This window comes from Monopterus albus, unplaced genomic scaffold, assembly GCF_001952655.1.
Source record: "Monopterus albus unplaced genomic scaffold, M_albus_1.0 scaffold177.1, whole genome shotgun sequence".
In the NCBI taxonomy this organism is placed as follows: domain Eukaryota; kingdom Metazoa; phylum Chordata; class Actinopteri; order Synbranchiformes; family Synbranchidae; genus Monopterus; species Monopterus albus.
Genome location: NW_018128057.1, coordinates 200696 through 213010, shown reverse-complemented (window position 1 = coordinate 213010; position 12315 = coordinate 200696). Strand labels below are relative to the sequence as shown.

Sequence of the window (12315 nt, the reverse complement as noted above, 5' to 3'; positions counted from 1 at the left end):
AAAGTGTGTGTGTGTTTAAAAGAATAATTGGTTTCCTCCTCGGTGATGACAGGCAGCTGCAGCGCAGTGCTAACCCTGTTAATGTGTGTGTGAGAGGTGTATCCCATCTCTGTGTGTAACAATGAAACACTTGTAATAATGTTTCATTTGTCGCCATAAACACTGTGTGTCTGAATGTGTGTGTGAGTGAGTAAGTCTCACACGCTGCGATGCACTTGAACGTCGCTCTGCATAAACGAGCAGATTAAAGACGATCGGAGGTTGAAATGACTTCCTCTCAGTGTGCGTCTTTGTGCAGCGACACACACAAGCTGTTGCGTGATAACCCGGCAGTGACACTGTGCTAAAGGTTGTAAATCTTAACATTTACTCATTATTTGTAATGTGGTGATCAGGAAAACAAAATGATGGAGAAAAGTGGTGAGAAAGTGAAGAAAGGGTTGACAGAAAAAGAGAAACAAGAGGAAACAAGAGAGAAGACAATAAAGAAAAAAAAGGATGAGGAAGAGAAAGTGGATGTGAGAAAGGAACAGCAGAGGAAACGAATCGAAGGACGCAAGAAAGGAAAAGAAAAAAGGCACAGAGAGGTGGAAGAAAAGATAAGGAAAGGAAATAAATTGAAAGAAAAGAAGAGAGTTGGGTGAAGGAGTGGGAAAATGCAGGGGAAGGAGAAATGAAAGAAAGAAAAGAAAAGAGTAAAGAAAGGAGGAAGAGGTGGAGGAATGGATGGATGTACATGCACATCTGATGAGACAAATGGGCAGACTGACAAAAACAGGAGTGCAGACTGGTTGAAGGAAGGAAGGATGGGTGGATGGATGGAGGAGGAGGAGTGCCGTGGGTGGAGGATTCAGGGGGCGGGGTTAATTGAAAAGCCTCCTGAAGAAGTTTGTAATGAAAAGCAGCAGATTAACTGAATGTGTGTTTAATTAAGATAAAGACAAATGAAGCATCGTCCTGTCGCTGCCTGATTAGACATGCACACACACACACACACAAACACACACACACACACACACACACACACACACACACTCAGAGCTGTTTGTTTGACACTGAATGCTCATTGAAGTGAAGTGGTTCAGCATTGAAGAGGCTCAGTGTGTGTGTGTGTGTGTGTGTGTGTGTGTGTGTGTGTGTGTGTGTGTGTGTGAGAGTGAGAGTGAGAGTGAGAGTGTGCGCTCACCCTGTGAGGTGAAACTGAGCTCTGATTAGAATAAACACTGTTGAACACTATCAGCTCCATCAGGTCAACAGCCACCACTCACACACAAACACACACACACACACACACACACACACACACACACAGTGGATGTTTCTCCATCAACATGTTTTTATTCACGTTTTCAGCGTGTGCAAACAAAACCAGCCTGAAGGAACAGACACTGGCCTACCTCGTGCAGAAGACCTGCCACTGTGGCTACATCATGTGATGTCAGTTTGATTTGAATTAGTGAGATCAATACATGATGGCGTGGTTTAGCATGGTGATATATGTCAGCAGGCATCTTTAAACATTAACAGACAAGTCAGAGGTCACATGTTGCACTGAGCATGTTCAGTGCAACATGTGACTGTCCTTTCCTCTGCTGGAGCTCTGACAGTGTCTGTGTGGGTGGTACCTGTGCTGGAGCTGATCGAGGCTCTGCTGCGACAGGAGTGCCAGTACGTAGCCGTAGCCCTGCTGTATATTGTGGTTAACGGTGCTGTTCGTCAGCACTAAATATCTGGTTCGAGGTCCCTCTCCACTCAAACATACTTCACCGTGTTGCCCTCTGTTTCCTGGGCACAGTGAGCCCAGTCTAAAAAGCATCTTAAAGCAGTGACATGCATAAATCCAACAGACAGTTTTAAAGCTGCTAGCAGCATCACATGCCAATAAAACTACAAAGCTGTAACGTTCTGGAGCCCAGAGTTACTTAAGGATGTAGAGACTTTAGATGTTAGCCAGGAGGAGACTCCTTCCTCACAGTGGACGGCAACAGGACTTCAGTCAATTTTTCTTTGGACCTTCTTAGGAAGATTTGCTGAAACTTGATGCCCAATTTGAGCTGAAACGTGGCCAGTTAATCTCCTGTCTCCTCCTCTGTAGGAGGTGTTGTTGAAGAGAGCAGCTGACTTGGTGGAGGCGCTCTACGGGATGCCCCATAATAACCAGGTAACCTGCTCACCTGCCCATAGGTTTCACTTTCCTTCCAGCTGGCGTCTCTTTGTCCTGGACACACACTTAATTGTTTAAGTCAGATTTTGCACTTGAAAACAGTGGAACTCATTTACTTTTACTCACAAACATCAAAATCCCAACTCTTTATCAAACTGGTTTGTCTGTCACAGAGCTGCAGAGCTCTGCAGGACATGAGCCGAGCATGCCCACAGCTTCTGTCTCATCACTAGTAATTATAATAATAATGCATTAGCCAAAGCAGTCTGACTCAGAATCCAGCAGTTTTAATCACTGTCCAGCAGTTTTCATACATACGGAGACATAAAGCTGTTGTTGTTCTTATAGAGAAGCACACATTTCCCATAAAGCTGCAGGCTTGTGAGTGTCAACCTCCTGAAACACTGGCGGAGGAGGGGAGCTCTTTATTTCCTTCTCTCTCTGACACGTTTAACAGCTGTGAGTTAAGCACACTCTCACACACAGGTCTCCTGAAAGGAAGGAGCAACCTTGAATGGAGGTGGAAACGGATGTAAACCCAACTGTAGCACAGTGTGTGTGTGTGTGTGTGTGTATTCACGCTCATGTGATGTCAGTGTGTCTGTGTGATCCAACAAGTAACAAACTGAAATGTGTGTTTGAATGTTTGTCAGATAGAGAAAGTCATACACTGACAGTTTAACAGTGAACGTCTGCAAAGCAAACACCAGCGCTCCGTGCACAGGCAGCGTCTCTGGTATAAAATAATCATCACATGCAAGAGTCAGTTCAGCGCGACAACATTAAACTTAACAACATGTAAAATTTTATGAAACCAGCCTGAGGCGTTGCTTTGTGTGTGGCCAGTTCATTTTCATAGAAGTACTTATGTACTTATACAGAAGTTTTACTTGTGATGTTAAAGTGTTTTACCGTATTGTGTGGCTGAAAGTAATTATTATTATTATTATTACCAGTGAATCTGATGTTTATTTAAGTTAATTAAATGTTTTGTTGATAAAACATCAGAAAATATCCTGGACCACAGGACCAGACCTCTTGTTTTGCCAAAATGACAACTAAAAACCCAATCATATTTAACAGAAGACAAAGAAAACCAGCAAATCTTCATACTTGAGAAGCTTGTTTTTTACTTTTGCTTGATCAGTGCCTTAATTGATCAATCAGTCATTGAAGTACTTGCCAATTAATTTTCTTTTGATTGTTTAATTGATTAATCAGCCGACTGCTGCAGTTCTACACCGTTGTTCTGGTGAAGTAACACATGCACAATGTACATTAAATATTTTCAGTGCGCATTTACAGATTCTTGCAGGGTGTCAAAAGTGAAAATGAACAAATGTGGTTTTGTATCCAACACACTGTCCTGTTGTATTAAACAAACCCAATCTGCAGGAGATCATCCTGAAGCGAGCAGCGGACATCGCTGAGGCTCTCTACAGTGTTCCCAGGAACCACAGTCAGATCCCATCGTTAGGCAATAGCGCCTCCCATGGCATGATGGGAGTGAACTCCTTCAGTGGACAGCTGGCCGTCAACGTCTCGGATACTACACAAGGTGACATGGAAAGTACTGCAGGTGTGGTAGTACAACACTGTTACAGATCAGAGTCTGGAAATGGAAAACATTCCTGGTTGAGACAGGACAGACCTGAGGAGGGACACAGTCAAACATGGCGCTCCGTACAAAACGACATCTCACTCCTGACTGCTGGGTCCTACTTGTGGTTTATTACTGTGGTACTGCTGTCCGTCATTATTGTCAGTAATTATCACCTTGTGCTCACCATGGTGAGATCTGGGAACATTCAGGTGATCGGACAGGTTGGAAACAAACCTCAAGCTACAGAAAACAAGGCAAACATCAGAAATTTATATTTGATATAAACATCCTGCTTCAGCTCTGGCCCACTGTCCTTCTGAATAAAGTAGTCTGGGTTGTTTACTGCTGGTGCTCTGACAGGGACGAGAGGGCTGGTCCTCTTTAGTGATCATGTGTTGTTAGAGCTCAGCCTTTACTTTGGTGAGTTCAATGTGGTTTTAATAATAACTATGGTTCCAAGAAGTCACAGTGTTGTTTTGAGTTTTCACTGAGAGTGCTGGATCACTGAACCAGATTCAAAGGTTCTACAGGGTTCTGGTCTAGTCTTCAGGCAGAAGGAAGACTTTCCAGAGCTGGGACAGAAAACCAGGGCTGGATCGAGAATTCTGCATGCATGACATAAAATAAAAGTAATTTGACCAATATCTGCTATAAAGCGCCAGAAAAATGTTGGGTGCATTTAAGGCAAGAATTTGACATTGTTTTTCATTTTTTATTCTCCACATTTGGACTCTGGCAGGGGTGACACTGGGGGTGACAGTCAGATTCTGGGGTGGTTGGTGCCACCCTTGCCCAACCCTTTGGCTCTGCCCATGCAGAAAGCTGATCCAAAATGTAAAAGTGAGCTGATTAAAATGTTTAAATTTCTCCAGAGATTTCTACCAAGATCAGCCTCTAACTCCACCTCAGCCTGAAGCTCTCTGATTGAATGAGTCGAACAGCAAAGCTCTCTGGGATTGTAGTTGTAGACTCAGTGTCTGTGTTTGACCTGTCCATGTGCAGCAATCAAAAACGAGACTGATCCTGCAGGAACCTCATGTATACCACATCAGACTACTATGCATGTAACCTGGTAGCACTACCTGAGGTATTGAGCAGCAGATTACTGCAGTACTATTAAAACTCTACTGTCTTCCTCTCCCAGTTGGTTACAGTCGTAACACCAGCAGTGTGTCACCTCGCGGATACGCCCCAAGCTCCACCCCTCAGCAGAGTAACTATGGTAACACGGTCAGCAACAGTATGAATGGCTACGGCAACACGGGCATGCCCAACCTTGGAGTGGCAACATCACCAGGTTTTCTCAACGGGTCGGCTGCCAACTCTCCCTACGGCAGTAAGTATCAAGGTAAATGCTACTACCACTACAACAGCTATTCTAAACTACACATGAGTAAAGTAAGGACGACAAACACTCAATGCTAAACTACAAGGGACACAACCAGGACTCCTTGTTCTGATGGTGATGGAGGAGCAGTGACACCAGCAGCAGATGTGGTGATGGGAACACTGGTGTCGTCTTATTGGCTCGAACAAGGACACAGATCATTGTGAAGGTCTGGACCAGAGGAGCTAAAACTCACCAGTGATTTGTTGGAGCATGTGTATTTGGACTCCAGGTCAGGTTTCTGGAAACCAGCTCTGAGTCAGAAGCTGGAGATCACAGTGCTGGTGTAAAATATCAGAGGTGTGGTTTGACCAGAACTGTAGTTCTAATGATGATTTAACTGCAGAAAACTGTGACCCAGGCAATTAGAAAAACAGCTGGATCGGAAAAGTTCCCCAGGTTTAACAGATACATCGTTGCTGGCAGAATGAGACTACTCACATAAGTTTTTATGTGCGCGGCCGGACGCATTGTGTTTTTGGGTTGTTTGGGTCGTCACTTGAAGTGAGTTCACAGCAGCTGGTTTCTCAGCTGGTTTTCCTCGGAGCTTCCTGTCCATGTCCAAAGAACATGTTAGTCATGGTGACCCACCGACATGTCCTCCATCAGGACATGTTTTAGGTGTCGGCTGAAGTGTGACCTGCTCTTCACAGGACACACTCCATTCTACATGATGTCTTTTAGTGCCATCTTCAGGTCAGGCTCTGGGTTCTGGGCCATTTCCACACCACTCATGGAACTGGTCATACTGGTTTAAGATAAGTTCATTGTCATTAAGGCGATAGCAGCTGAGCTCATCACATGATACAGTTAGTAGCCCTTCTGTAGCTTTCAGCCACATCATGTTGTAGACATTTCTTTTTTTCTCTGTGAGACTGTTTCATTGATAGCTTGCTGAACTGGTTAAACTGGTTTCGGACCTGCTTTCTCTGTTTTTCAGTTGTTCCCTCCAGCCCCACTATGGCGGTGTCCAACTGCAACTCCTCTCATGGAGTTTTCTCCTTCTCTGCTGCCGTCAAACAGAAGAGCGCCTTCGCTCCTGTTGTCCGACCGCCAGCTTCACCTCCTCCTCCACCAAACTGCTCCGCCAACAACGCCAACGGGCTGCAAGGTACACTGGAAGCTGCTCTGCTGCATCCTCCTGTTGTCTTTGAATCCTCCGCCTCATCCATCTGAAACATCTAAATCTCTACGCTGACTCCACTTCTGATTCAGGGTCCTTGCCACTGAGTTTAGTAACTTTGTGTTTTACAATCAGAAGCTTTCTAAGAATTTCTTGACACTTTTGTAGAAGTCTCCTGGAAAACAACTCATTACATGGTGAGCAGTTGCTCTCCTTTTAATGAAATAGTAAATTGTACTTGAAGTGAGTTCACAGCAGGGCCACTGAAAATGATGAAGTCACAAGTGTTTTCATATTACTTATTGTTATTATGACTGACCTCTTTTATGTTGTAGCTGATTCAAGTTTATATAATTTTACAAGTATAAAACCTATCTACAGACAAACATATAACTCCACATATTTTCAAGTTTCCCATAATAAATTGATATGTATATTTAAGTTCATGTCACTAAAATTAGCACCACATTATGTCCAAAATCTAGAAAATTACTTTGCAGCCCCATAAAAGGAGGCAGGGCTCTGTCCGTCCTGCGGCTAGCCTGATCCGAGCACTGGACACACACTGAGCACTGCTGGTGTGGCAGGAGAGTGACAGGCCGATGCATGTTTTATTCACTACAACCCACAGATACATCCTCTCAACACACAACACACGCACATGAAACGCACACACTCATGCAGTCAGCGTGCGTGATGTCAGTGTTTCTGACAGAGAGCTTTGTCAAGTGTTAAATATTCATGCTGCTCTCCACCTTCGCTGGGGCACAGATGCCACAGTGTGTGTTTAATGTCTGCATGCGTACTAAATGTGTGTGTGTTGCTGCCTGTGCAGGCCGTGCATCATCGCAGCAGATGGAGACAGTAAATACAGTCTGAATCTTATTCATAGCTCATGTAGCTGCAGCCAGAAAGTGACGCAGATACAACTTCTTATAAATTCAAAACTCAAGTGTAAAAATATTGTCTAATAATTTTCATCATATTTTACTTTACCCTCAGGTGTGTTTGTTTTTTTCTGTCTCATTTTATTTTCTTTCTGATTTTGTGATGAATACTTTTTCAAATGTAAGTATTTTACTGGTTAAGCTCTGCATGTCTCTCTCACTCCCTTTCTCATTCTAGCTCTATGCCTCTCTATCACTCTCCTTCTGACTCAATAGTGTCATGTCATCTAAAGTAACTATATAGTTAGACAGAAGATTTCTAATCTTTTCAGGCCCAAGTACAATAACTCAGTTTTGTTACAGTTTAGAAGTAAGCAATTACAAGTGATCCAGGCCTTTGTGTCTTTAAGGCATGCTTGAAGTTTGACCAACTGATCTGATTCATCTGGGTTCATAGATAAATATAACTGAGTATCATCTGCATAGCAATAGAAATTTATGCTGTGTTTCCTGATAATATTACCTAAAGGGGGCATGTATAAAGTGAAGAGAACTGGACCTAACACAGAGCCCTGTGGAATGCCGTGACTAACTTCAGTCTGTGCGGCAGATTCATCATTAACATGAACAAACTGGAATCTTTCTGATAAATAAGATTTGAACCATCTTAGCACAGTTCCTTTACTCCCAATAACATGTTTAAGTCTCTGTAGTAAGATGCTGTGATCAGTGGTGTCAAAAGCAGCACTGAGATCTAAGAAGACAAGTATGGAGAGAAGTCCTTTGTCTGAGGCTAGGAAGAGATCATTGGTGACTTTCGCCAATGTTTCTGTACTATGATGGACTCTAAATCCTGACTTTTGCAGGTGGTTACATAACTGCTTTGCAACAGCTTTTTCAAGGATTTTAGAAATAAATGGGAGATTGGATATAATAAAATGGCAAGTAAAGTACAAATACTTCAACATTCTACTTGAATAAATGTACTTCATTACTTTCCACTAATGGTAAATACAACAGGAAGTTAGTTCATGTAGTTTGGCTGCTGATTTGACAGCAGGTGGAGTTGCAGCAGCCTCATTTCTCCCAAAAAACCATCTCCTCCTCTGAGTACTACCTCAGTGAAACTTAAACAGACATGAAACACATGTTGATCTGACTCAGTGTGACTTCCACTTCTTGGGGATCTCATCATGCCTGATGACCCTACAGAACAAACCATAAACCTGCTTAGACACCAGAGGGTAAGAGGCTGCAGAACCTGCCTGAGAATCCTTCTGTTTCCTTCAGTCTCACAGTGATAAGTTGTGTGGCCGCCCAAGGGGGCACTGCACACAGGAGCTACTTGCTGCTCATTCTGCTGCTGTTAATGGGGACACTGTGACTTCATGAACTGATACAGGCTAAAAATGCTGTAGTTCGCAGCAGATTGTTTTGCAACAAATTGTAGTTCTGCCCTGCAATCTGTCTGTCCTCCTCCGTCCCTTGTCATTGGACACAGCTGACATCTCTTCCTGTTTCTCTCTCTTTCTCCAGCCATGTCCGGCCTTGTCGTTCCTCCAATGTAAAACTCTTCCTGGTCATTCCTCATCTATTTCCTCCATCTCAGCCACGAGCACCAATCACCTCTAAGGAGGAGGGGCCTCAGTCAGCAGCTGACCAATCAGGACGGAGTAAAAAAAAAGTACTGTTGTCTCTGGCAGGACGGAGCCTCCTGCTATTAAAGAAGAAAATAAGACTTTTTGTCCAGCAGTTTTCAACGGGTGCTTTCAGCTCTCTGTTATTATTCTGATGTTATTCCCGTGTTTTCTGTAGGGGTGGGGTCTGTTGGTGTAAAGACATCGTTTCCTCTACATGAGGCATTAAATCTGGTTGAGGAAACAGGGAACAGATCCTTATTTGACCTGAAGATTGTAAACATTAAAGGCCCAAAATTATTCAGAAACATCCAACAAAACCTTTGCTGACATCTGATTGGTTCCTGTGGTCACCACCGTGTTGAGCAGCAGATCATGTCTTCCTGTGAGGTGGATATTCTACCCATTTGAGTCCAGGTGAAACTTGGGGAGGGAGAACAGGAAGCTCCTTCTTTTTATGTTTAAGGATGTCTACAGATGTTCCTCACAGTGTAATTTCACAGATTTTTGGTTTTCGTCAACTAAATATGATTCTTTTTGACAAACGCCATGAGGAAGATTCGGGGCCCAGAGAAGCTCTGAAACCTGAATAATTTGGGCTCTCGTATAGTTTTAAAAACTCAGCACAAAGATATCTGACCTCTGAAAGTGCAAGGAAAATATCAACTAAAAGAAAGAACAACATATGAAAATGGTTTCTCTCCTTACAATCCCTGCCCCTTCTTAAATTAAGCCCACATCCGCCTGTCTGTGTTTTTATTAAATTAGTTATTTTTAGCTCCTATGTGCTCCCATGGTAAAAAAAAAAAAAAAAAAAGAAAGGAAAAAAAAAGTCCTGCATCCTGACAGGCTACTGTGACTGTCTGTGTTCTTGTTCAGAGTTGTCTTTTTAACCATGATCCCTCCCACTACTCCGAATGCTCCGCCCACCACAAAGCCCCGCCCTGACTGTCAAGCCTGGCTGTGTTTTTTGTGTGGATTTTGTGATTTTAGTTGTAGCCACTGACTGTATATGAACATGGATGCTGACAGCTCCCAGAAGTGAGGCTACAACGAGTCAATCGCCCCCTGGTGGCCAGTTACAGTAGAGTTTATAAATCCCATCCCCTTCATATTAGCAGATGGGACATGAGCTGAACTAAAACTCAAAGTACAAATCAAATCAGTTTTTCCCAGAGGTCACTTCTGTGACTTTTGGTAGATATTATCAGGCCGATGTCCGTACAAGAGATCACCTTTCTGGTCAGGTTGTTTTTATAAAGTTATTTGATGATATAAAAACAGATGGACTTCAGGTGATTTGACAGCTTTGATTGGCAGCCTGATACTATGGCTTCACCTCTGGTCGCTACTGCACAAAATCGGGGTGCAAAATGCCAAGATGGCAGCCGCCGTATTTGATACTGTGTTTTGGCTTCACACTTGCATAGTGGAGGGAAGTGGTGACGCATCATCCATTTTATATACAGTCTATGGTTGCAGCTGGCTGAATCTTAAACATCACTGTGGTTGCTCACACCATCCCACCCGTCACTGGGCTCATCGTGGGAAGCTCTTTTGTACAGAATATAAATAATGTATTTATATCTAAGATTGTTTTGTATAAATGGATGTCGAGTCATATCGTCTTCATGCGGTTTTAAATGTGTGTGTGTATGTGGTGGTGCCACACTGAAAACAAGCCATTGTTTTGTATTAACAAAGAAACTGAATGTTAACGTCCTCACAAATTTATACACTGTCAATCAAAGCTGATGTGTCCAATCAGCTCCACTCATTTTGTTTTTGTTGTTCTGATTGTAACTCTTGTTTTGGTGACTGTTTGGCTGTACTGAAATGATTTCCTCACAGTGAATAAAGTCAGCAGGTCGCCCCGGTGGACTCGGACGGCTTCTTTTGGCCATCAAAGAAACAAAGAGTGTAACAGTGCGGTGAGAAACAAATGTACAAGCTAGACAGATTCATAACACTTCGTTACAAAGAGTAAAGACAAGGTTAGAATCGCCAGTTCTATGAACTGTATCTGAGATTCTGTTAATTCAAAAGAAGAAGTCATACCCAGAAAGATGACCAGCAGTTTAATGTGCAGTTTTTTTAGTTATACCAACAACACATTTTAATCTTTGAGACATCACAAAATGACATGCATATTCTTATCTTTAGTGGTATAAAAACTAAAGCTTTTTCAAACTAAGGATTGTGTTAAATCACTGTTTTAAAACAACCAGGTCAGGAGTGGTTCTCCCTGTTTGTAATGTGTTGTTAACTTAAAATCTGAAAGGTAAATGTTCTTCTTGTCTGCCATGATATACAGTGTGTTCATCAGCAAGTGCGACAATTCAACAACACACATCATTGAATAGAAGAAGGAACTACAAAATAATCGCCCTGTCCTCTGACTGCACCCAGTCAGGACCACAGTAAACTTCTTGGCAGTATTATAAACAGTCTGGTTCGTCTGCAGCAGCTCAGCTGGAGCCAGATTAGTCCAGTAGAAGAAGAGGACGATCAGTCTGACATTTTGGAAAATCCTCTTGTGTTTATTGTTACTCAGAAATCCTCATCTGTGAAGGTGTGTGCTCAGACTTCTCTCTCCTGTTGCAGCTGGTTTAACATTCAGCACAGCTGGAAACAAGACTTGTTGTCTTTCATCCTGAATGAGTTTCTCGAGTTCCCAATGTAAATCGTGTCTCTTATCATTTGTGCTTTATATCATTTCTTTTATTTTCTTTCACTCAGTTTAAAAGTGATGATTAAAATGTGTTTTTCTGCTGTGAAAACCGAGAAAAACCATTAATGGACTTTCATTAAATGGCTCTGTTCCCTCAGTGGACACAAAAGCACAAACAGGATTTGATTAAGATAAATCACTGATAACCTCAAACCCCATTATTGCACAGACTTTTATTTATTTCTCTTTGATTTATTTTCCAACTCATCACAGAATCATAAGTTTGTTCTGGTTTTGTCTCAGTTTGATTAAAGGTCACTGACTGTTCTACTGCTGATGCTTTTGAATTATTGCAGCTGAATCTCGCTGAAACAGGTGTCTCCTCATCACATCAGCTGTTCAGCTCTTATCCTAAGATCGACAATAAACGTAGCTACACACAGGTGAGTGGTGTGGTAACTGTGGTGTATGTGGAACTACTAAGACTAATGTACAGCCCTGCGCCTGGTTAATCCAAAGAATTCACTAAATCAACAGAGTCCACAGAAGAAAACAGGACAGATAACACCAGTTAGCTTCTATGTTCGCTGATCTTCACATTGGTGTAAAAACAGCTGACTTACTTTTCTGACAGTTTGTTGCCCCAGAAGGTTTTTAATCAACATAGTGAAGTGAACCCAGGGAGCATCATCACAGTCTCTCTTCTTCTGTTGTCACAGGATAGTGTGTGGTTCACTTCCTCTTCCTTCACAAACACGATTGGAGCTCAGGGGTCTCCCTGAGGACCTGATTGAGAGCAGGGAGCTGTGGTTGCCGTGGCAGCCGCCGGCTCCCCCCCCCCAC

The 12315-nt window shown here is 42.8% G+C and overlaps 1 protein-coding gene across 3 annotated transcripts in view; it reads left to right on the top strand.

The window, feature by feature from the left end:
* LOC109969672 (transcription factor COE3-like) overlaps nucleotides 1–11692 on the top strand; it is a 46056-nt gene extending 34364 nt beyond the window's left edge. For 2 of the 3 annotated variants that reach the window (XM_020616718.1, XM_020616717.1), the window contains exons 12-16: nucleotides 2096–2161; nucleotides 3560–3722; nucleotides 4912–5115; nucleotides 6095–6265; nucleotides 8701–11692. In XM_020616718.1, the coding sequence (XP_020472374.1) occupies nucleotides 2096–2161; nucleotides 3560–3722; nucleotides 4912–5115; nucleotides 6095–6265; nucleotides 8701–8732 (636 nt within the window). In that variant the 3' untranslated portion in view covers nucleotides 8733–11692. The remainder of the gene's footprint in view (nucleotides 1–2095; nucleotides 2162–3559; nucleotides 3723–4911; nucleotides 5116–6094; nucleotides 6266–8700) is intronic. The other variant, XM_020616719.1, reaches the window with a different exon arrangement.
* Nucleotides 11693–12315: the final 623 nt, after the last annotated feature.